This window comes from Trichosurus vulpecula, chromosome 3 (assembly GCF_011100635.1).
Source record: "Trichosurus vulpecula isolate mTriVul1 chromosome 3, mTriVul1.pri, whole genome shotgun sequence".
Taxonomy (NCBI): domain Eukaryota; kingdom Metazoa; phylum Chordata; class Mammalia; order Diprotodontia; family Phalangeridae; genus Trichosurus; species Trichosurus vulpecula.
The window spans coordinates 265,211,173-265,236,030 of NC_050575.1; the positions used below are offsets into that span (position 1 = coordinate 265,211,173).

At 35.9% G+C, this 24,858-nt stretch overlaps 1 protein-coding gene across 1 annotated transcript in view; it reads left to right on the forward strand.

Moving 5' to 3' along the window:
• PLCB4 (phospholipase C beta 4) overlaps window positions 1-12,520 on the forward strand; it is a 159,558-nt gene extending 147,038 nt beyond the window's left edge. The window contains exons 31-35 of the mRNA XM_036751602.1: window positions 1,868-1,969; window positions 4,360-4,417; window positions 4,826-4,912; window positions 8,769-8,805; window positions 10,912-12,520. Coding sequence (XP_036607497.1) covers window positions 1,868-1,969; window positions 4,360-4,417; window positions 4,826-4,912; window positions 8,769-8,805; window positions 10,912-11,000 — 373 coding nt within the window. The 3' untranslated portion in view covers window positions 11,001-12,520. The remainder of the gene's footprint in view (window positions 1-1,867; window positions 1,970-4,359; window positions 4,418-4,825; window positions 4,913-8,768; window positions 8,806-10,911) is intronic.
• The last annotated feature ends 12,338 nt before the right edge of the window (window positions 12,521-24,858 follow it).

Consider the following 24,858-nt stretch of genomic DNA (forward strand, 5'->3'; position numbering starts at 1 on the left):
TACACTAACCTACTTTCCAAGAAGTCGAGCACATATACCACCCTATTGGTTGAGTTGTCGTTCAGTCGTATCTGACTCCTTGTGACCCCACTGGATATTTTCTTGGCGAAGATACTGGAGTGGTTTGCCATTTCCTTCTCCAGCTCATTTTACAGATGAGAAAACTGAGGCAAATAAAGTTTAATGACTTGCCAAGGGTCACACGAGTAGTAATTGTCTGAAACTAGATTTGAATCCATAAAGATGAGTCTTCCTAATTCCTGGCATGGTGCTTTATTCACTATCCCATCTAGCTGCCCCCAATAATAGGCATTATATTGCCTACAAAATTTCTAATTATAGATTTAAGGTTGGCATATTCCTCATAGGTTATCTAATCAGTCACTTAGCTTTTTATGAGTTTAGCAGACATCTAACCAAAAGATTCACAATTCTTTATTGGCTCAGAACTATGGTAATAGTGTGTCTAGAAAGCTAATGTAGATACTGTATGCTGGCTGTAATCAGATCCAGGGATTTTCAGGTTGTGCTCTGTAAACCCCCAAGAAGTGGCTGTGTGTTGGACACAAGTATTTATTAGCATATATTCTATAGTTTTAAGAATGTCTCTGATATATTCATAGTTTGGTCTTGGTGATGTATGGTTACGCGGGCCTGGTAAGTCTGTTTTTTCAGGCCCAATTTAGCAAAGTTCAAAAAGGCTTATTTCCAGAATCAGTCACAGGCATACTCAGACTAGTCACAGAAGGTTTGTGGTATGTGTCAATGGCTGGATCTCATGCCATGGATGGAATCATAGAGCATGGAAATCTTGAAGTGTTTATATGTTTGTGTGTATGTGTGTATATACATATATGTATGTGTAAATGTTTACACATATACACATGTGTATATGTATACATGCACATATATGCACACTTATGCATATATACACATGCATATAGACACACATATACATACATGTACACACACATATATGTACACATGTGTCTTTAATCACACATTTACATGATTTTACATAGGTGTTCTTGACCTGATGTACATGAACTTGTTTTTATTTTAATATTTTGAGAGGTAATTTTTTTTTTGCCATGGCCAATGGGACATTTGATTTATTATACATCTTTTTAACATGACTTGTTTTTCTTTAGTTCTCAAGGAGGGGAGGAGAAAGACTGGGGTAAAGGGTGTGAAGACAGATTTTTTTATCCACAGAAAAAAATAAAATATAATTTTAAAAACTATTGTAAAATATTTTAATAACTATATTTCAATATAATTGGTTTATTTTGTTATCCTATGTATTGAATTTTATGTGTTCAAAAACATTATTCTGGGTCCTAAGGGGTCCTTAGGCTTCACCAGACTTCCAAAGGGTCCATGACACAAAAAGGTTAAGAATCCTGATTTAACACATCTTTGTGGACATATAGGATTGTTCCTATCTCTACCTATGTCTCTATGCCCTTTCCTAGACTAAATCATCAGAGGTGAGTTGTTGATGGTTGCAAACATTTGTATCATATTCACTCACAAAACATAATTCCATCCTTTTTTCAATCCAGTAGAGATTTATTTGGATTCAGTGGGAATAAAACAGTATAGGGTATACCTGAATCACACTTTTTGGAGATGTAGTCTTGTTCTATACTTCCCAAGCCCACCAATGACCCTTAAAATAGCTACTACTGTATGAACCTAAGGTGCAACAGTAAGCCTAAGATAGGCAGACATACTATTACAAATGACTCTATTGCTATTACTCCTGAAGTAAAGAATGGGTACCACGCAGAGTAGTAACCTAAGAAGATAAATAAAAATCATTAGTGAACCTAAAAAATTCAAAGCATGCCCTCCCTGTGTCTAGAGAATGCAAGGAAATGCGTGCCAATCAGGCCAAGATTTCCATGGAAAACAGCAAAGCCATCAGTCAAGACAAGTCAATCAAAAACAAAGCAGAAAGAGAGAGGTAAGTGAAGACTGCTTACTGTGAGGAGGTATGGAATTGACTTACTACTTATACACACCAAAGAAGAAAATGTTCTCTGATTTGGAAATAAAATATATAGGTTTGGGGCTCATTGTATTCTCTGCTTCTCATCACTGCTATGAAGGCGTACAACTGAGGCTGTGGTATCATTTTGTTCTTTGCTATGATTGTTCAGTGCTAAGGGCCACACATGCATCTAGTCATTTTACTTCTTCCACACTACTTCTCACTTTGCTGATCATGCAAGTGATGATTTGTTGCCTGTCTTACCACTTGGTTTATCCTTTGACTTGTAAGGAGAGTTAATAACAGCCTTTTTATCCTTCTGGTTGCTCCAGTTGTTAGGGAGCATCACTGAGGTAATAACCTTTGGTACCTCCTTCTCTGAAGTTTGTCATCTGCCCCCAGAGACATCTAGGAGTTCACATATCATCAGGCCTAAAGTGATTTTAAGGCTTTAGATAAAACTCTAGATTCGTCCACCAATAATGATATCCACATAGGGCTTCTGCTGGAGAACTAATGACGGGCTAGAAGGTGGCCCTGTGGCTGAGGTTAATGACCCACAGCAAAGTTTGTCATTAATCCACAGAAAATGCACTTCAAAGTCATGAGCTCCTAGGGATAAAAACTAATCCTTTCCATTTTATTGTGCTCTTGAAGCACTCTATTAAGACATCAGTGATAGTTATCTCATGGACATTTTACAGGTCATTTTTTAGAAGATGCCAAAAATCTTGACTACTTAGCCTGTGAAATATTTGGGAATAAGTTGCTTAAAGTATGCTTCTTGCTTTAGGCTGTGGTTAGGTAGAGATCTAAGATGGGTGATTCTTTTAGGATATGTATTAAATTAAGGATTCTCTTCTATATTAAAGAATATGAGTATTTGAATATTAATACATTTACTTCATGGACACTGCATTTTTGTAATGGTTTAAAGAATTCTACATCCTGGGATGACATGCTAGAGAAATGATCTCTTTTCATCATCAGAAATCTCATGTAACACATGTAAGCAGGATATTAATTTCAGCACATTCCAAACTAATTTAAAATCATTTATGATAGCTATTTACCTTAAATGATGTTGCCAAACAATTTCATGAATTTTAAAATAATAAAAAACTAAAAATATTTAACAATATTAGTTAATTACAATTCCAAATTAATATAATAAATTATTCATATCTATGTTGTTAATAGAGGCCAGATCTTACTAGGATGAATGCTAAAGTACCACCTCATTTGTTTTTCCTTTTCTAGAATTTACTGTTTTTATAAATGTTTAGAATATAAAAATCTATCACTGTGACTTTAAAACTTTTGGTATCCCTGTGGGGAAGACAGGAGGGAGAGGAGGAAATTTTCATTGTAATGGAATTTGACCAATATTCCTTGAGTTATTATTCATATTTATGTCCTCATTATTATCTTATTTATAACCTCCCCTAATTTTGCTGGTGTCTGGATTTTCTAAATCAGGGATTCAGGGACTTAGGATCTTGGAATTCTCTGATCTATTGTGTTTAAGATCTTTATTTTTCCCATTTTGCATTTCCCCATCAAGAGATGTCATGCATGTTTGTTACTCTGAAGGTCTTAAAGTCATCATTCTTTTAAATATAAGCTCCACTTTCTTGATTCATATTGTAGCACCTCATTCTTAAGTATTCAGTTAACGCATTCCTCTTTGGTTATTCATGGGGAGGCACTCCAGCAAGAAATCATTGTACATGTTATTCAGAAACTTTAAGTACTATAATTATAGTAAAACCTCACTTATTCAGAATAATTTGGGGCAGCCTTTGTAGTTAATGGCCTGTGTAAGATCTTTTAAGGGATGATATTTTAAAGTCATTTAAATGTTTATCTATTGGTCTTATTGTGCTCTTCGTTTATCAAACCCTCTTTCAAAAGGCAATGCCCAACGTAAACCAGGTCTAATAATCCTCAATCGGTATAGACTGATTTTAAAACGATATAAAGTGTGTATTATTTAAGTTTCTTAAAAGTTATATTTAGATATCTTTTTAGCAAATGCTATCAAACTATGTGCAAGTGAATTTTTTTTATCTAAACAATTCTGTAATCTTAGGTCAAACACACACACGTGCACACATGCACACAAAGATCTGATGTCTGTGGAATGGGATTTAAGGCATATTCCACTCATATTTTGTTTCTCATGAATCCTAGTATTTATTTAGAAATCTTAATTATATTCACAAACCAGATCAGTTCTCTAGAAAATGAATAAATAAATCCAGATAATATATTAGAAGCTGGTACCCTTTATTTGATGCTTTATCAACTGTATACAATATCATGTCAACAAATACAAATATTTGTGTTTGGGTTTTTTTTAGGAGAGTCAGGGAACTAAACAGCAGTAACACTAAAAAATTTCTGGAAGAAAGAAAGAGAGTAAGTATTATTTGGTGGGGGGGGACTTGTTCATGAATAAGTCCTATGTATGCTCTTATGGAAGAGTTCTTGCTACTTGTTTTTACATTTTTCTTCTTTTTGTACAGCTTATCACCCAGTTATATGGAAATCTCAGTTCTGGCTTTGCCCTGTCCACTGAATGGCAAAAGTAGCTCCCAACCAATATTTTAGATTAGGTTCATTATTTGACCTTGTCTTTATATCTTTCAGAAAATTAAACCAAGTTCCAGCCATGGATTGTCCCTATAAACAAAACTTCTCTTTTTAAAAATCTTCAGTTCCCATACACTTTCATTATCTCCTTTAATGTATCTGACAATCAGTCATCTATCACTTTGAAAACACAACCTATGTTCTGAATGTAATTTACTACTGTCTTACTTGCAGCTTGCAATGAAACAGTCAAAAGAAATGGATCAGTTGAAAAAAGTTCAACTTGAACATCTAGAAGTCCTGGAAAAACAGAATGAGCAGGTATTTTACCTGAAAAGGTATAAAATAAATAAGCCATTTTACAGTATAAAGACAATTTTGACTATCTTTTTTTGTAGTGAGGCCATTCCTATTAGAAACACTAAGAAATGGTGATTTGAAGAGGTTGTACTTTCCACCATTGTACCAAGAAGAGATGGAAAATATTGGTGTTTAGAAGGAAAGGGAATGGGGAAAATAAGCCAGTAGATATTATGACAGTTCTGGGGTGATCAAGAGGAATAACTCAAAGAGAAAATTCAGATAAGGATACTTCATGGTCATCAAAGACAAAAGTCTTTGCTTTAAAAGGCAATAGACTGCTCTGGAGGCATTTTCAGGTGGATCTTCATCTTCTACAGGCAAACAAGCACTTGTAGGTGGAATCCAAGCAAAAGAGGCTCCAGCAACATCATTTAATGGAAACAGACTGTTAGAGCTTAAAAGGACCTTAGAAATCATCTCATCCAATGCTTTCTTGTCAGATGAAGAAACAAAGACAGAGATGAAGTGATTTCCCAAGGTCACACAGCTAATTTGTGAAACAGTCAGGACTAGAATCTAGTCCTCCTGACTCACAATCCAGTGCTCTTTCCACTACACTATATTGCCTGTTTAATTATAAATTAAGATAATATGACCATAAGCAACAGTTGAGAGTTCAATCTGTAAGATTCAGCAGTGTTGTAGTGACTAAATCTGTTTTTCATTAAAAGTATGGAAGCTTCCCAAAAAACCTTTGTGTTTGTTCTTTGTAGAAGACTTTTATGGAGTCATATTTCTACCAATAATACATTACTTCTCCAGGATCAAGTAATTCGTATTGAGGAGCAATATGGCAAAGACAATCTTTAAAATTGTTTGACTAAGGGTTCACTGATTCTTGGAAGAAAAATATGAGCTCTGAATTATGGTGTGTGTAATTTCTAACACCATCATCAGGAGGACACGGTAACTAGGGCTTTGTTGCTGAAAATTATTGATATATGGAAGGTGTTAATAACATTTTTAGCCCTTTGAAAATACAGAAATAAATGATCTTGGTGTCAAATTAGTAAGAATAATTCGTCAAAATCTATATCTGAGCTATAGCTTGCTATAGGTTCAAAAATTCTTAGTTATGCTTCTGAAGATGTCTAGACATCCATGTACAGTTGGAAATTTTCATATCCCATTTTGCCAGTGGCCTTGGAGTATTTAAATATATACTAAATAATCCAGAAAAGAGACAATAAGGTTCTTTTAAAATTTCCCCTTAATTAATGTAGGATGTTTTCTAATAAAATATTAGAGCTGGTAGAAATATTTAAGACCATCACATCCAACCCCTTCATCTTACAAATGTGGAAATTGAGGCCTATAGAAGGTTATACAGCTTAGTAGCAGAGCCAAGACCAAAACTCTTTTCCTTGATTTCTTATCCAGTGTACTATGCCACTGCTAATTTAATCAACACACTACTCTTGATATACCTGTCACATTTTGATAGGTGTATTAATTGCAAGACTTTATCAATTACCCTATTTCCTTTTCATTTTTAATTGAAACATTTTTCAAAAAAAGAGAATAATGAGTTGCAAGTCACCTAGATCCCCATAATTGTCATGTATATGCCTATATTTGTATATGTGTGTTTGTATATGTGCATATAGGAGAGAGGGAAGTGGGGGGAGAGAGAGAAAGAAAAGATGGAGGGAAAGAGAGAGAGAGGGAAGAAGAGAGAGGGAGGGAGAGAGAGAGTGCGCACCTATTTTTCTTAAGATTGAGTGTCCACAAATGTGAAATTGGAAGGAAGGGATTGAGGGATTAGAGAGAGTATTGTTAAAAACAAGAATAAAGGTATTGTTTTAAAGAAAAACCTAGAAGTTGAATAAATTAAGAAACTATATTGAATGCATTATTGCTTAGTGTAATAGACATAAATGAAATTGTAAAAAGGTAGAATTATTTATCATTATACTGAGCTTAAAAATGGATATACTTCTTAAAGCTATAAGCACAGACCCACCAATTTAGTTAGCCAATGCTTTTAATCCTATATCTAGTTAGAGCACAAAAGAAAAATAAAATCATTGCAATTATTTCCCAGTATGAAAATATTTCAAACTATTGTAGAGGTTTTGCCTTAAATTTTTTATTTTTAGTGTAGTTTTATATATCTGGTCATCTTGTGGTAGTATTATTTTTGTTTTAAATTTCCACACGTTTCCTTTTAATATCAAAAGTCCCCTGCCAACTAAGTGTTAATTTGGGTCACATAAGCATAGGTCATACAGACACTGAGGTTCAATCAAATGTTCAAATTTTACAAAGCACAACAAAATACCTTTTTATGATATTTACATATATACTTGTAGCTATAGCAATATAAACCTTGCCTAAGCAACAATAGAACTTAGCCCATACCTACCGAGGGTATTTTCTAGCATTCCTATGTTTAACAATTTCAAATGCATCAAGTTGTAATTCAGTACATAGCAAACTTTTCTAAGCACAACTGGATAGAGAATTTTAGAGATAGGAGGATGGAGAGAGGGAGGAAGAAAGAAAATATAAAAGACTATACAGTTACCACAATCACAGAGCTTAAGGGAGGTGAAATAATTGTAGGGAAATGCTATACGGAAATGTTGTAGTAGATTACATTGTCAAATTCAAGGGAGGCCACAGATATCTGCAGATGAGGATTTATTCTGAATTTTAGGACTTCTAGAGATGTTTCTACAATGATTCATGGTCTAATTTAACATAGGCTAGATTTGGAATCAGGATTTGAGTTTGAATCCTGACCCTGCTCCTGACTATCTATCTGTATGATCTTGGGCAAATCTTGTAATGTCTCTGGGCCTCAGTTTCCTGATCTGTAAAAAGAGAGGGATTAGACTAGATGACCTTCCAGCTCTAAGTCTTATCATACTTTAACCTTTAGTAAAACCTATAAAGATTCCCAGCCCTCACAGTTAGGAAATGGGTTCTTGTCTCTAAACTGGATCCCTCACAGGACCGCATGAACACTACCCTAAATTTAGTGAAAGTGGAATAGTTGTTCTCAATCCTGCTTTGGTCAAGTAATCCCCAATATTTACTTGAAAACTCTTACTAGACCCCCCCAGGTAAAATATAAAAGGGTTGCTTTAAAATTTTCAAGTAATTTTTCCCTTTAATCATCTTTCTTGCTCTCCTGTTGGTCCTGTTCCCAACATGCTTCTTCAGTAGTGAAGCCTAGGACTAGACATGTTTCCAGAGTAAGGGCTTAGCCCTGAATGTGAAGACTACCTCACAGCTTTTAGTCCTGGTTCAGGATTCTGATGCAAGTCTTCACTTTTCAACAATGCAGATATATTCAGGGGAGGAATCCATTAAAAGACTTCAGATAACAATAGCAGGGATTTTCCTGACACAAATTCAATTGCATTCTAATTAGTATCAACCTCTTTTGCTCTACACCCATTCCTCTTTTCCCTGAGTTAGTCTATTAAGTACCATTAATAGCTGCAGTGCTCTCATGCCCAAGAGTTCTATCTGGCCATTGAAACCTGAGTTTTAATTCCTTTTTTTATTTTCACTAGTCTTTTATCAAGTAGAGTTATAAGAGGTCTTGCTTAAATAAAGGTGTATGATCTGAAGTCTCTAGAGTAGGAAGAAAGGGGAAACTCTTTGCTTCTAAGACCAACTATTTTCCCATTGATGCCAGCCTGGGGAAGTTTTTCATTAATGGGCAGACACATGTTTTATTAACCTTTTATTTTTCTGCATATGGTTTCTGCATCCATTTCTTCAATTCACTTCAGTACTCATTTATTTTATTTGCTTTGTGTTGTATGACTCAATTTTGACATTACTATTTTTGTACAAACAGCTTTTGAAATCCTGTCATGCAGTGTCTCAAACACAAGGTAGGACTGAACCTATAATCAGCAAGCTGCTGCTTTCTTTCTAAATGAGATCATTATCCTGGGTGCACTCTTTGCAAATGCAGTCTCTCAAAAGTACCAGCCAGATAATGATTGCTAATAGCATTGTTCACCATTTATGATTAGCATCTGTTCACAATGACTATTCAGGGGTTTTGGATTGAATAGCCTTAACTGTTTATTTCATGTTTGGATTTCTCATAACTGGATCCAGTTGAGCAATAATGCTGAAAACCCTTCAGAGAATTATTTCTGAGGTGTTTTATCAGGATTTACCAACTATAGGCTGGAAAAGCTAGATCCATGGTCATGGATCAAGTGTGCCATGATTGAAGACTTTACTCTAGTGTTGCCATAAATGCTGTCAGCAGCTGGGTTAAGACAAAAAGATCACAATCCTCTCCATGTCAGAGAGTGCCTTTAGTAAGCTTGGTATCTCTCTGAAAAGGGGCTTTGATGCTTTTGATAATGACAGACAGATAAGGCTTTCACATCTTTAAAATTCAGTTGGCAGACACTTCACAGAGAATCTCCTCATTGTAGTTAGTGCAACATCTGTTCTCCTTCAGCTTCCTAATCATCATCCTTCATAAGACCCATATTAACTAACCTCTGGCTTAACCTAGTCTGTCATAACAGTACATTATTTGACTACTACTAGTTTTTTTTCTTCTATGTGAAATAGAAGGGGGAGAAAAGCACAGGACCAGTCTAATCATTAGGAATTTTTTAACTGTTATTATTCAGAAACAAAGAGTTGAGTTTTCAAAGTCTATAATGTGTCATTATCATATGTTTCTAACACCGTCTCTGTGTGCCATCTTCATGTCTGTTTTTTCTTCATTTCTCCATTTTTCTAAATCACACAAATTATCCTTAGTTTTAAAATCAAAAAGCACATTCTATGTTGGCACGAGACATAAGACAACGGGGTAAAATTGTCTTCAGTTTAAGACTAAAGGCCTGAACTCTTTCTCAATACCTTGTATCTACCCTTATCATCAAGCTGAGAGTGAGACACACATTATTCAAAAGATGTAGCAAGAACTGAACTCTCCAGTTACATTCTGTTGCTTAAAGTAATTTACTGACAAGACTTTGTAACAAAAATCATTTAGAAGCACATGACCACAACCCAGTAGACTGCCAATCCCTCTAATGAGCCCTCCATTCAGCTGGAATATACACATACAACCCGGATTGAGTTGAATATTGATATCACCACACTTCAAAAAACTGACTCCTACCTTAAATTACACCTTGATTCGTATCTTACTGTCTCTGTGTTTCCATTCTTAAATTTTCTTTATTCCTAAATGTCATGTCATTTGAAAATGAAGCAGGCAACAATTTTTCTCAGATTAGATATATTTTGTGGTACTCACGGTTTATCTATATGCATATATAGATATTTACTGTGGGATCTAGAGCAAGGGCTATGTTGATATAACAGCAGAGAGCCCCCTAAAAAGTGAAAAAGCTTCTCAGCTGCTTGTTTTGTCTACATGATACAAGGCAATGGGACTCCCCTCACCAGATCTGCCAGATGTTTGGCTGTCCTGTATGATCTGCCTGAGATGTCATTAACATGAATTTCTTCCCGGTGATTTATAATTATTAACCCAACCAAGGAAGTAAGAGCTGACTTGTTCAGTAAGAAAGCATATGGGTAAGTCTGTGGACCTGAGCAAACAGTATCAAGCAAACTCTATCCCTTCCTAATAAATATTCCAATTAAATGAAAATCTAGCCAAACCAACTATGCAAGTTGCATTAGCATCTAGGCCACATAAAGGTCAATCTAATTTACTGAGAGGAAAAAAGTGGCATTGGTTGTGTCAAGAGCAAGCCAAAACAATCTCAGTTGGTTTCAGGGATACCTAAATCATTAGGTATCATATAGACTAAACAAGATTCATGATTGGCTGAATTTTTCACTATTTTGGTTAATTTTCTCAGCATTGCACAGAATAGCTTCAGATTTTGGGGGTGGGACAGGGAAGAGAGAGGAAACAGGAGCATACTTCGTTTTGACACCATCATCAAGCAAGTGATTTTCTGAATAAGACTCTATTTCCGGTGTTACAGGCAAAGGAGATGCAGCAGATGGTGAAATTGGAAGCCGAGATGGACCGAAGACCAGCAACAGTGGTGTGAAACTACACAACCCAAACTGAAAACCTAATAGTGTCAAAATGTTACCCCCAAACTGCAGAACCTTATACAGTGAGGACTAAAACCATTTTCTTCTATTTGTTATTTTCCCCCTTATGTTTAAGCAAGGCATTGCCTGAGACCATGGAGAACTTGTAAGAGTTACATATTTCAGTTTTAACTTTTTGAGTACTGAAGAATGCTTGTCAAATAGGAACTGTTTCTGTTGTGACAACCTATCTTTCCAATGAGGCACACAGTTTAACCATTTGTAATTCTACTTAAGTGTTTGTTCAGCATCATCACAAGAAAATGAGCTTGGTATTAAACACCCTGCTTTGTGATGTACTAGGACATGTCTGAGGTACAGTAAAAATCATGCAGAAACAGCTGAAAAATGCACGCATTGGAAAACTTCTTTCTGCAAATTCATCAGCAGAAATTATAGTATGACATATCAATAACTTTACAGGATATTCCTTACATCCAGGTTACCTCATTAGTAAGTGCCATATCTTCATCTTGCTGAAAGAAGCCAATTTTCTGTAGAAGTTGTTGAAATGGTTAAACAATGGAAAATACAAGATAACCATTTGTGCCAAATTTTATCAGTGCTCAAAGGTTAAAAGAATTGTGTGTTAGGCACTTTAAGAAAAGTTTACATCAAACATTGCTTTATAGAATTTGCATCTTGATCTGACTGCTGCAGATTCCCAATATTACAATTCATTGTTGCATCTTAAAGATTGTGAAATGGGTATTGGCAAAAGTTTGTAACTGTGAAAATGTATAAAGTATTTATACACTTAAATTCACAATATTGTAGAAAATCACCTAAACATTGCCACATGACAAGATTAGCAAGCAGGATTAGTAGACCTGGGTTTGCATGACACAAGCACCAATGATGACTACAAATGTGTATGACCACATTCATTCTCTTACCAAGTAAATGCTGATTAAATGTATGGCACAGAATAGCATTTGATTAATTGCCATGACTTTTAGCAAAATGAAACAAGCATATATATATATATACATATATATATAATGTACATATATATGCACATATATGTGTGTATATGAATTATGTGGGCATTCTTGATACTTCAAGTTCTAGTTTAAAAAGAAGTACATAACTAATTTAATTTTACACAAAAATATTTATGCAGATTTTCAGAGTTTCATATCAGAAAATAACCTTTTTATGTCTGTTAAATAAAAAAACAAATTTGCTACAGTGTTAATCTGCATGGGCTTGCAGCCTGCTGTAGTTATGTTGCAGAACAGTGCATGAAAAGCATTCCATTTGGAATTTTACCATGCCGCCAGCCAATACAAAGGAGACTGCACGGAAACTTGGTAGTTTAGAACCAATCAGATTACTGATTTTAGTACACAGAGCACCTATTGAATTGTTGCATATGCTTGGAAAAACTGATTCTATGTATTCCTATGAACAAAACAGATGGCAAGATAAAATTATACTTCCATCAATCTTGAAATTAAACTTTCAACTTCTCTAATAAAAGGTTAAAACAAATTCTTCTTCTCTCAGCGCCATAGTTCTTAAGGGCAACTTCAATGGGGTTGTTTAAAGGAGGAAAAACAGCCTTACCTCTCTCATAAATGGACTTTCTTATTGTCTTCAGGAAGTTCAGCTTGAGCCCGGCACTTCTCCCCAAAAAATGACACAACACACATTGACCCACAATTTAAAATTCCCTCAAAAGGGTGAAAATATTCTCCCAACTACAAGTGGAACTTCATTGACTTGTTTCTTACAGCCATTGTTGTCATTGAGTTTGTTTGTTTGTTTGTTTTCAGTCATGTCCAACTCTTCATGACACCATTTAAGGTTTTCTTAGCAAAGATAGTGGAATGGTTTTCCATTTGCATCTCCAATTCATTTTACAGATGAGGAAAATAAGGATGAAAAGATTGCCCAGGGTCACTCAGCTAGTTAGTGTCTAAGGTCAGATTTGAACTCAGGTCTTCCTGACTCCAGGCACAGCCCCTCTGTGCACTATGGCACCACCTAGCTCTCTTATTGCCATACTGCCAATAAACATTCACTCCCTGAAACCAGTTCTCAACAGCAATCTGTGCAAACCAAAGTGAGTAGTAAAAGTTTACCTGGTTTCTAAGTTCACCTAGAATGCTAAAATCAAGGCATCTGTATTACAATTGCCTTCTATTAAAAGTCGGCATGTTAAATAACCATTATTGGTACTTTCCAGGCATACTCAGGTAATGGACCATTAAATTAATTAAATATGAGACTACTTGGAAAGAATCAGGAGAACTTTGCAATCTGAATTCATTCCATGAAATTTCAGTTAAACTATATTCTACAAAACAAAAACAGCCACAAAAGCCAATTCTAATTCACAGAACAAAAATTTGGAGGAGGGGGGTTGAATTCATTCTCAGCTAAAAAAATTTTATACCACTTCATGTGCTGTTAACTTTAAGATCTACAATGTCAATATAATGGCCTGATGTGACAGAAAAGGCTGAGCTGAAATGACATGTGAACCAAATTTAGATTTTCCAATCGTGCAATTAAAATACAATCCATTTCCATTTCTATATAGGCTCAAGCCTATATTATTAGTATTAGAAGGAACAAAGCAATATGTTCTAGCAACACATACAAAAGCATTACTACCAGCCAGAGAAAAGAAAATGAAGCTGTTCTCAACAGCATAGTTTTGCTAGTCTCAAGTATGCCTATTCTGAAATAAGCATTTTAAAAAATGGATAGTGGATAGAGAGCTTTCATCAGAGTTAGGAAGGTTTGGGTTCAGTTCTGCCTTGTAATACACACTGGTTGTGTGGCTCTCGGCAAATTGCTTACCCTCTCAATGCCCCAGGCAGTTCTCTTAGATAATAAGTTGATGGACAGGTACTGATAGAGGAAGTTCACCATTCTGAAAAAAAAAAAAAAAGAGAGAGAGCCTGGCTATATTATTGCCATTATTCCTGGGCCTCTCAACCCAGAATCTCATGATGTATTTCAGATTCTTTTTGCTGATTGGTAATACAGTAGGGTTTTTGTTGTTGCTTATATTGTCATTTCACTAGGAGGGAAGGGTTGTATGCAAAATCTAATGTCATACAATATTACATGTTCTAGCACATAATACAAAAAAGGAAGACACAAAATATGAGGAGAATTCAAGATTTCAAAACAGAAGGAGAAAAAAAATTGGCAGAGGTTAGAGGGTTCCACAGTAAAATGGTTTCCTTCACAATAGTTTCTATGGGAAATATTGATTTAAAATTCATTTTTTCTTTCTGAAATGTAGATAGACCACATTGTCCATAATTTACTTTATATAACCATCTTTGTGATGAAATAGATGACACCCTGAAACAAAAACTCACAAAAAGGCAGCATAATATAGTGAAAAGAAAAATGGAATTTCAATCAGTTTGGGAATTCAACCTCAGAGTTTTGGAGTCCTGCTAGTAATATTACCTCAGCCAAGTCACTTAAAATCTCAAAGCATGTAATTTCCTCATGTAAAATTGGGAGGTTAGACTCAGGTGTTCTTAACCTAGGGACCATAAACTTCTTATTTTTAAAAAATGATAATTGTATTTCAATACAACTAGTTTCCCTTGTAATCCTGTGTGTTTTATACATTTAAAGACATTATTCTGAAGAGGGATCCATAGGAGTCAATGCACAAAAAAATGGTCAAGGACCCTCAGATAGATTTTCTATAATGTCCTCTCCAGCTCTAACTTTATAATCTTGCAGCCTTCATCCCTATTTATTCTATTACCAGGTAGATCACATTTCCTAGCCTCACATACACATTATCATGACTCTACAAGAGAATGAAATAAACAAAAAAGCTGTGGTATCACATATCTTTGCCCCTGAATTCACTTGATTCCACTTTCATCAAGTTTTGTTGTGTCCAACTTAACATAATTCTATTTGGGGTTTTCTTGGCAAAGATACTGGAGTGGTTTGCCATTTCCTTCTCCAGCTCATTTTACAGATGAGGAAACTGAGGCCAACAGGGTTAAGTGACTTGCCCAGGGTCACACAGCTAGTAAGTATCTGGGGCCAGATTTGAACTCAGCAAGATGAGTCTTTCTGCTTCCAAGCCTCACACTCTACTGGTGTGTCCACTGAACCACCTAGATGCCCTTTTCATCAAGGTGCCTCTCACTAATCTACCCTACCAAACCAACTCAAATAATCAATGTGAACACTCTTGCTCTGAACACTTCTGCTCATTTTCAAATCTTACCTAAAAATATGAGTTTCACACTCATCATTGAGTTTCACTCAATCTGACTCTAACTCTAATCTCATGAGGTCACACAGAGAGCATCTGACATGGAGTCAGAGGGCCTGAGTGTGAATATCTGCTACTTCTCTATGTGGTTTGGGGGAAATCATTTAATCGCCCTAGGCTCAGGCTTCCTCATATGGACTGAATGATTTCTAGAGTGCCTTCTAGTCTAAATCCTTTGATGCCACAAGTAGTTCCGTGCCATTTAATTTAAAATACAGATTGCCAGGGAAGGTGGTAATTACTAGGTAAGATGCAAAGGGTGGATAATAGGGATAAGTGACATTATTCTCCCTTCATTTAACAGATATTCCCCAGGAAAATCAATGCAAATGATACTAAACAAAGAAGCAGGGGTTTTCCATTTTAGGCTTGGTAAGCAATTTCCTTTAGGGTATGTCCTAATTTCTTTTAGTTCAAAAACACTGGTCGCAGTTTTACCTGCTTCAGACCATTATGATACCATTTAAAATACTGGAGCTGTGAATTACACCTTAGTGGCTCCTTTTGATTAAACTTAATAAAAATCTTATTCATATCATGTTTAATTTTCTGCCCTAGAAAAAAGTGTTTTTGTATCTTTAAGAAAGCTTTCTAACTATAACCTGTTTCAGAGGAGGAGAAGCCTGTTGCTAAGGGGGAGCCAGGGAAGAGACTGTAATTATCTAAATTAGCATTGTGTGTAAAATTAAGTCAGCAGGTTTCCTGCTGCAGAGAGAAAAGAAGTGTAGGATGTTCCACTTCTCTCCTAGGGAGCTAAGTACAGAAAAACCTGCTATAATTGGTGAGAAATAGACACAGTTTTGCATCCTCTAGGATGAGAAGAGATGCTAAGTCGGGTTGGGCCATGCCGTCCTTTCTTCCTCCTTTCTGCTGGTATGTCAGAAGATTAGATAATGGAAGGTGAATGGACTTAGCAGGGGTGGGAAACCTGTGGCCTTGAGGCCACATGTGGCACTCTAGGTCCTCAAGTACTTAGGGCTTCACTTGAGGACCTAGAGTGCCACGTGTAGCCTCAAGGCCAAAGGTAAACCACCCTGGTAAATACTAGAGGAAGGAGCTCTGAAAGAGAAATACAGAAGAAAGTAAGGACGTTTACTACCAAGAATAAGTATTAAGCTATCAGCTGATTTGAAGTTTGGGGGAAACTATACCTTACAGAATTGACCATTGTAACTCACCAGATGAGAAAAAACATCTTTTGTGTGCAATTTTTTTTTGCAGTCAGTCATCAAGGATTTATTAAGTGCCTACATGTAAAGTACTGTGATAAGCACTAGAGACACAAGGCAAAAGACAATCACTGCTCTCAAGGAGCTCACTTTCTGATAGGGGAAACGTGTAAACAGCTATGTACCAACAGATATATATATATATAGATATATAGATATGTATGTCTGTGTATATATATACATACATGTATTTGTATATGCATACATATATGTATATATCATTTATATGAGAAAAATTGGACATAAAAGAGGGAAAGTATTAGCATTAAAGGCAATCAGGAAAGGCTTCTTGTAGAAGGTGGATTTTAGCTAGGAAAAAGGAATATTCCCCCTAGACCAAGGGTTCTTAATCTGGGGGTCTGTACATTTGTTTTCAATTATTTTATAATTGTATTTCAATATAATTGGTTTCCTTTGTAATCCTATGTAATCCTACATTTAAAAAAAAACATTCTTAGAAGTCCATGGGCTTTTCCAGACTGCCAATTGGGTCCATGACACAAAAAGGTTAAGAACAGTTCTCCTAGAATATGGAATCTCTGGACACATTTTATAGTGAACTCAAGAAATAAATTATTAAGGGTGCTGGTTGGTACAGTGGGGTGGTTTTGAAAAGAAAGGCAACAATCCTTAATAATCCATAATTATTATGTTAAGTTGATTAATAAATGCTTTTGGGATTGGAATGAATTCACTGTCATGAAAAAAAAATAGAGGTCTTGAAGCTTATGACTATGGCAAACTGCCACTACCTTATGGTAGCCAAATGAAATTTTAGCAAAAGTTACTGAGAGCAGAGAATTAAATCCCTACAGAGGTGGACATGCAAGAGAAAGCACTCTTAGGTGACAATTTGGTACTTATCCTGAGATCAAATGCTCCTCCTACAATGCCCACATTTCTTTTCTTTTTGTTGAAGTTGTTAGAATGCTGAATTTCAAGTCATAAAGACCTAGTTGTGAATTTCTCTCAGACACTAACCAGTTGTATGACCTTGGGCAAGTCATTTAATCTGTTTGTGTTTATTCATCTATAAAATAAGGAAAATAAAAGCATTGACCTTAGAGGATTATTACAGAGGTGAATTAAGAAAAAATACATGTAGAACCCACCCCCACCCCCAGGCTAGCTCATCATTTGAGCACTCACAGATTTTCAGATTGGGTTCCCTTGGGCATTACTGCAGTAGCTCATGAGCTGCCACCTATTTAATCATTAACCAGATGTAATTATCTCAAAGTAAAGTAATTTACCGAGATGGCTATAAAACATTCTTCCTTCCAACTTTGTGCCACACAATCCTACAAATAAATGCACAGTATCCAAGAGAAAAGTGGGCATGAACAACATAAATATAAACACAACTGTATTGTGTCTCATGCAAAATGTGGTAAAGGAAAGTCATACCACTAATACTTAGAGGCAGCTAGGCAGTACAGTGGTTAGAGTGCTGGGCCTGGAGCCAGGAAGACACAAATTCAAATTTGTACTCAAGACACTAGCTGTTTGATCCTGGACAAGTCACTTAATTGCTGTCTACCTTAGTTGCCTGAAATGTAAAATATGGATAATAATAGCACTTAAGTCCCAAGGTTATTGTGAGGATAAAAATAAGATAATGTAAAATGCTTAGCACAATGCCTGGCCCATACTAAGTCTTTAATAGATACATTTTTCCATCCATTCTTCCTCCTAAATATTCCCAATGTCCTTTCCCTTCTGGTGATATCCTCACACTGATTGATCCCTAGGAAGACATGGTCTTCTGCATGGTTGCTCAGCTGGCCTTCTGCATTTGCTTGTCTCCAACACTTGATTCCCAGATGCTAGGATAGGTTCTCTCTTTTCTCTGCTGCCCAAGGTTTTGTTCCTTGAAGATGTGCCCTTTGAGACCCTCTTTACGCTCTGCTGGTTGGGGTGTCTTCTATTGGGTGGGTAGTTCTGCTGCAAGATGCCATTGCAGAAGGTGGGTGAGGAGAGGAAAGGGATGGGATAAGAAGAGAAAATCCTTTCTTCCCCTCTGCTGTTCTCTGTAAGAGGCACAGGGATCAGGATCACACTCCAAAAAGCTGCTTCTCACCTCAGATGTTTCAATTGCTCTCAGGGCAGCAGGCTTAGCTTTTAAAATGTTTCCAAGGGCATGAAAATCTTTGGCCATCCAATGCCCAGCTGCGTCTCTAATTCTATTGGGGAAACATTCCTTTTTTCATTGTTGCTGTTGTTCAGTTCTTATCAAGGATACTGCAGTGGTTTGCTATTTCTTTCTTCAGTTCATTTTACAGATGAGGAATTGAGGAAAACAGGGTTAAGTGATTTGCCCAGCTAGCTGCCCTAAATTCCTTTTACATTTCATAAAGGGTAAACAGGGGATACATCTTTCACTTTATTTTCATACATTAGTAAAATAAATTGTTTTCTCTGGGATAACCTTTATTTTCTGTGATCACATCAACTAAGCATGGAGCTGAGAACCAAATCTCCCTACCTCACTCTTCTAACCTATCACATTTATAAAGTACTTGGTAACCCTAAAGTTCTATGTAAATTTCAGTTATTATTATTATTTCTGCTGAATGAAGAAGTCATTAAACATTAGTTTCATCATATCATTCTTATAGCAAAATACAACCTTGTAGTTAGACAGACTGGGCTACAGGGAAGACTGGGCATATTCCTTATTCCTCAGTCCCACTTTCAGAACATTTCTTTGCCACTATCTCTCAGCAACATGTCTTTTGGGTCATATAATACTCATTCCAAATTTTTTAGATGTCATCTATTATTTTCCCAGGGCACAGTGGATAGGGCCTGGAATCAAGAACACTTATCTTCCTGAGTTCAAATTTGGCCTCAGACATTTACTAGCTATGTGACCCTAGGCAAGTCACTTAATGCTCTTTGCCTCAGTTTCCTCATCTGTAAAATAACCTGGAGAAGGAAATAATGAACTACTCCGCTCTCTTTACTAAGAAAACCCCAAATGGAGTCATGAAGACTCAGACATGACTGAAAAATGAACTATTTTCCTATTCATTTACATGTTTTTTTCTATTTCCATGCTTTTCTAAGGAGTTTAGTATTTGATTCATTTCATTCCACTCTATTTTAATCCCGGTCAACAAGATTGAGTACTATAAAATGCATGTTGCTATCCCATCAAACATGCTCTTCCACCTCAGTAACCATAGATTACAAAATCACAGAATTTATGATAATTTATAATGATAATACTGACCACATTTATGGCAATCAAATGAGATGATGCATATGCAGTGCTCTCTCCAGGCTACCTGTGAATTGTAATGGACCTCAGAGGCCATCTAGTCAATCCTACATATGAACAAAAATGCCCTCTACAAAATACCCAACAAATAAGCGGTAATTTTTGGTAAGATTTCTAAAAATGGGGGATGGATACCACTGATTATGAAAAAAGTTTCCCCTTTTTCAAACCTAAATTTGCTTTAAAAAAAAAAAACTTCTACTAGTATTTCTGCTGAGAACATGCGGAATAAGTATAATCTACGTATCCGTATGCCGGTCCTTGAAATACTTCATAAAGTCTCTGAACTTGAGAATTAAAAACTATTTCAGCAGCCATCCAACAGAAGTCATACAGATGAGGAATTCCCATTATAATATACTATATTATATAATATATATAATTTATATATATATATATATATTACTGTCCATATTATGCTTAAAGACCTCCAAGTTTTAGGAGGCTACCTCCTTCCTAGACAACCCATTCTACTTTGAGACAGCTCTGTTAGAAAGCTGTTGAGGTGTTTTTCCCCCTAATATCAAACCTAAATTTTTCTTGGTACTTCCACATATTGCTCCTACTTTTTTCCTCTGGTGCTAAAGGAGCAAGTGCATTTCCCCATCTACATGACAGCCGCATCCAAATTTTCTATTTTTCTTATAAAAGCCTGCTAGTTCATTTGAACAGTTATACAATGGCATAAATTTGGCCATCTCCACTTTGTCTTCCTCTCCAGTTTATGATGATCTTTCTCAAAATATGGTGCCCCCAACTCAATATATTACTTCAAATATGGTGTGGACAGGCCAGAGGACAATGTAACTATCAAGTCCTTAGTCCTTGACTCTCAAATTCTCATAATGCAGCCTAAGATCACAGCTTTCTTTGCTGTTGTAGCACACTGTTGACCTGTGCAGAGCTTTCTCTGCACTAAGCCCTCCAGACCTTTTTTTCAGATTAACAATTTAGTCAGGTCTCCTCAGATGTTCCTCTGCAACCAAGAGCATATCATTCAGGAAGATATCATGTCAATTCTCCTCCTCAACATCTCTCACATCCATCCCCTTCTCTAGGCGTTTGCTGGGGGCCAGGTCATGACAAGAGTTGAAAATATTTTTTTCTTAGTCTGTCCCAAATAGCAGACAAGATTGAAGATGACAGCTGACAAGAAGCCAGCAGAGTTCATGAGATTGACTGTGCATAGTTATATATCATATATATCTATATCTATCTATATATACACACATACATATATATGTATACATACATACATACATACATATCATATATACCTATCATATATCATATAACATCATGCATATATCATATCATATATATCATAAAAGAGCTAATAGTCTTGAGGAGGTGAACTAAGAGAACTCTGATCACTTTCTAGAAGAGTAAAAAGAGCCTTGTTTCTGAATCCAGAGGACTTTGGTTCAAATCCTTCCTCAGCCCTCAAATTCCTCATCTCTAAAGTAAGAGACAGGGGAAGGGGTTGGACTAGATAGTCTTGGAGTCATTTACAACTTCTCCATCCATGAGCCCTGCAGGGAAGTGGCAAATTAGTGATGGCCATTCTTAGGAGAACCAACAGATGGCAGTACTTAAGCATACAATTAGCAGACCATAATGGTTGATAATGTACATTTTCATTGCATCAGCAACAGAGAAAATAGCCTGTCATTTGCCACCAATAGTTCCCAGGTCAAAATAGAAAGTAGCAAGCAAATCAGTATGGATAGAAAAAATTAATAAAAGAAAAAATCTACCTAGCAAACATTACCAAACCAGTAGATGGCAACAGCAAGTGGTAGCTTGAGAAGGAAGAGGAGGTTCAGTCAGGATGTAGGCCCAGGATTTGCAGAGGCTATCCATGTCCATTATCTCTCCCACTGAAGTTGTGAGATTGTAGGAGAATTTGCCAAGTGTACATATGGGTAGAGATTTGCCTTCTTAATATCTGACTATTCTCTCAGAGTTAAATATTGTTTGCTTTGAATTAATATGTCCTTTGTTTTTGGTCTGCTATAAGATCAAGAGTTTGTTAGCTGTTCTAAGTATACACACACACACATACACATGTACATATGCATACATATATACACATATATGCATAAATATACATATATACACATACATGTATGTATGTTTATCTCTTGAATCCAGGGTAGCTTTCAACCCACATCAGTAGGGACAGCAGGCTATGTGATTAGCACCACAAACCTGGTGAAGAAATGAAAGTAGAGCCAACTCTAACAAGTTAAAGAGTCTTACAACCTAACTACTACTGCAAATTAAAATGAGCCTTGAAGTGAAATTAATAGTTCCAAGACACAGAGATGAAGAAGGAAAGCATTCTAGTCAATAGGGAGAGCCTCTGCAAAGGAGCATCTGCAGCAACAAAAATTTACTTCTTCAATTATAAGAGGAGTCATAAAGACAATTCTTTTAAAATTACTTAAGTTTATAGAACAACAAAGAAGAAAATGCAAAGTTGAAGACTATTATTCATTCATTTATTCAACATTTAATTAAGAGCCTATTTCAGGCTCTCCCTGCCCCCTGACCCGGGCCTTATGTCATGCTATTCCCCTTCCCTGCCTCCCCTTCCTCATTCCCACTCCTAATACTCTTTCCAACTCACCAAGATGAAAACAACCTATCATAATCTCATCCTCATCTCAACATCTCTCCATTGCTATTCATCTCTCCCTTTATTTCTGAGAAAATTATTCATTACCTAGCCCTGGCACTCTCTGCTCTTGTCACACCATGGTCATTTCCATTTCATGCTTTCTCTGGTTTCACTTGGTGACTCCCCTTTCTTGGAAGAACACTCATCCTTCACCGACCCAGCTTAAATTTTATGTCCTATGAAGCCTACTTTAGCTATTACAAATCTTATTGAGTTCTCTGCATACTTCCAGAGCATTTAAAGACTCTAAATTACCACATATCTTAATTTTTAATTTGATACTCTCTTTTATTACTTAGAGAGGCAACATGGCACAGTAAAATGAACATTGGACTTGGAGTAAATAAGCAGAAACCTGGGTTCATATCCTAATTCTAGCCTTGAAACTGGCTAGCCAGGTGACCCTGGGTAAATTCCCAATCCTCAGTTTTTCATCTATAAAATGAGCCTATGGATAATAATACTACTTATCATTTAGGGTTATTGTGAGAAGGTACTTTACAAACTCTCTCTCTCTCTCTCTCTCTCTCTCTCTCTCTCTCTCTCTCTCTCTCTCTCTCTCTCTCTCTCATATATCTTGTCTAGAATACTCCAATTCACACTCCCTCATCCCCTACCCCCACCCTCAAATCACTTGTTGATTTTGCCTCTTCGAAATTCTCTCGAACCATTCTCTTCTACTCACACCACAACAACCCTAGTTCAGGCCCTCATCACTTCTTGTATGACTGCTTAGTAGCTTTCTAATTGGTCCTAAAGAATATAATTTCTCCCCTCTCCCTTTAGTTGACAAACTGATATTTCTTTCCTGCTCCAAAAGTTTCATTGGTTCTTCTATTGCCTCAAGGGTAAAATACAAGCAGCTCTGCCATTTTAAGCCTTTCACAACCTGATTCCAATCTATTTTTTTTTCCAGACTGATTTCATGTTATTCATCCTCAGGCATTTTTTAACATCAGCCATACTAACTTGCTTTTTTCCCCCAAATAGAACATTCTCTTTTGTACTTTCTTGTCTATGCAGAGGCTATCCCCCCAAACATGGAATGCTTTCCCTCTTCACTCAGCCTCTGGAATTCCTATTTCCCTTCACAGCTCAGCTCAAATTCTACCAACTTCAAAAGGCCTTTCCAAATTCCCCTAGTGCTTCTCCTTTGACATTTTTGCCAGATTTTTTAAAAATTTATTTTATTTTTAATTTATGAAATAAAACAAGCATGCTCATAACAGAGTAGAATTTTTTTAAAAGATGATTTCACATGAAGCTGCAAATCTACTAAATGGCTTATACCTTTTGACCTAGCAATACCACTACTATATCTATTTCCAAAGATGATTAGGAAAAAAAGAAAAGAACCTTTATGTTCTAAAATGTTTATAGCAGCTCTCTTTGTGGAGGCAAAGAACTGGAAATTGCAGGGATGCCCATCAATTGGGGAATGGATAAAGTTGTGATATATGACAGTGATTTTAGAAAAATATGGAAAGACTCACAAGAAATAATGAGGAGTGAAAATGAGCAGAACCAAGAGAAGACTGTATACAGCAACAGCAATATTGTTTCAAGAATGACTTTGAGCAAATAAGTCATTTTGATTAGTATAAATAGCCAAAGTAACTATAAAAGACATATGAAGAAAGATACTATCTGCATTCAGAGAAAGAACTGATAAATGGATGTATAGAATAATTTTACATATACAGTATATATGTATGTGTGTATCTAGATATGTGTGCATACATATATATACCTACATAATATATATAATATATACATTATATACATACATACAGATAGATAGATAGATAGATAGATAGTCTAAGGGTAGCCATTTCTAGGGTGGAGGAGGGAGGGAAGAAAAAATAAATTTATATCATAACTTTATTATATTATTTAAAAGGAATAGCAAGTTATACATAACAGATATGCAATTTCATGTGCAATTATCTTTTTTATTATACTATGTTATGGAAATGCTTGTTTTATTCCATAAATTTAAAAAATTTGAAAATCTATTATGTACAACTTGCTGTTCCTTTTAGATATGTAATAGTCATAGTGTAAATTTCTTTTTTTCTTCCCTCCTTCTTGCTGCAGAGATTTACCATATATTTAAAAATTACTTTGTATTTACTTATCTATAAACACAATGTATGCCCTACTAGAATATAAGTTATGCAAGGTCAAGGATTATCTCACATTTTGTATTTGTATACCCAGATCCTAGTACAATCCTAGTACAATGCCTAGCATCTAGTAGGTGCTTAATAAATGTTTGTTGATTAAATGAAAATTATTTCACAATTTAAAAATAGCCAACAGGCATTTATTAGGAACCTACTAAGTGCTAGGCACTGTGCAAGATGT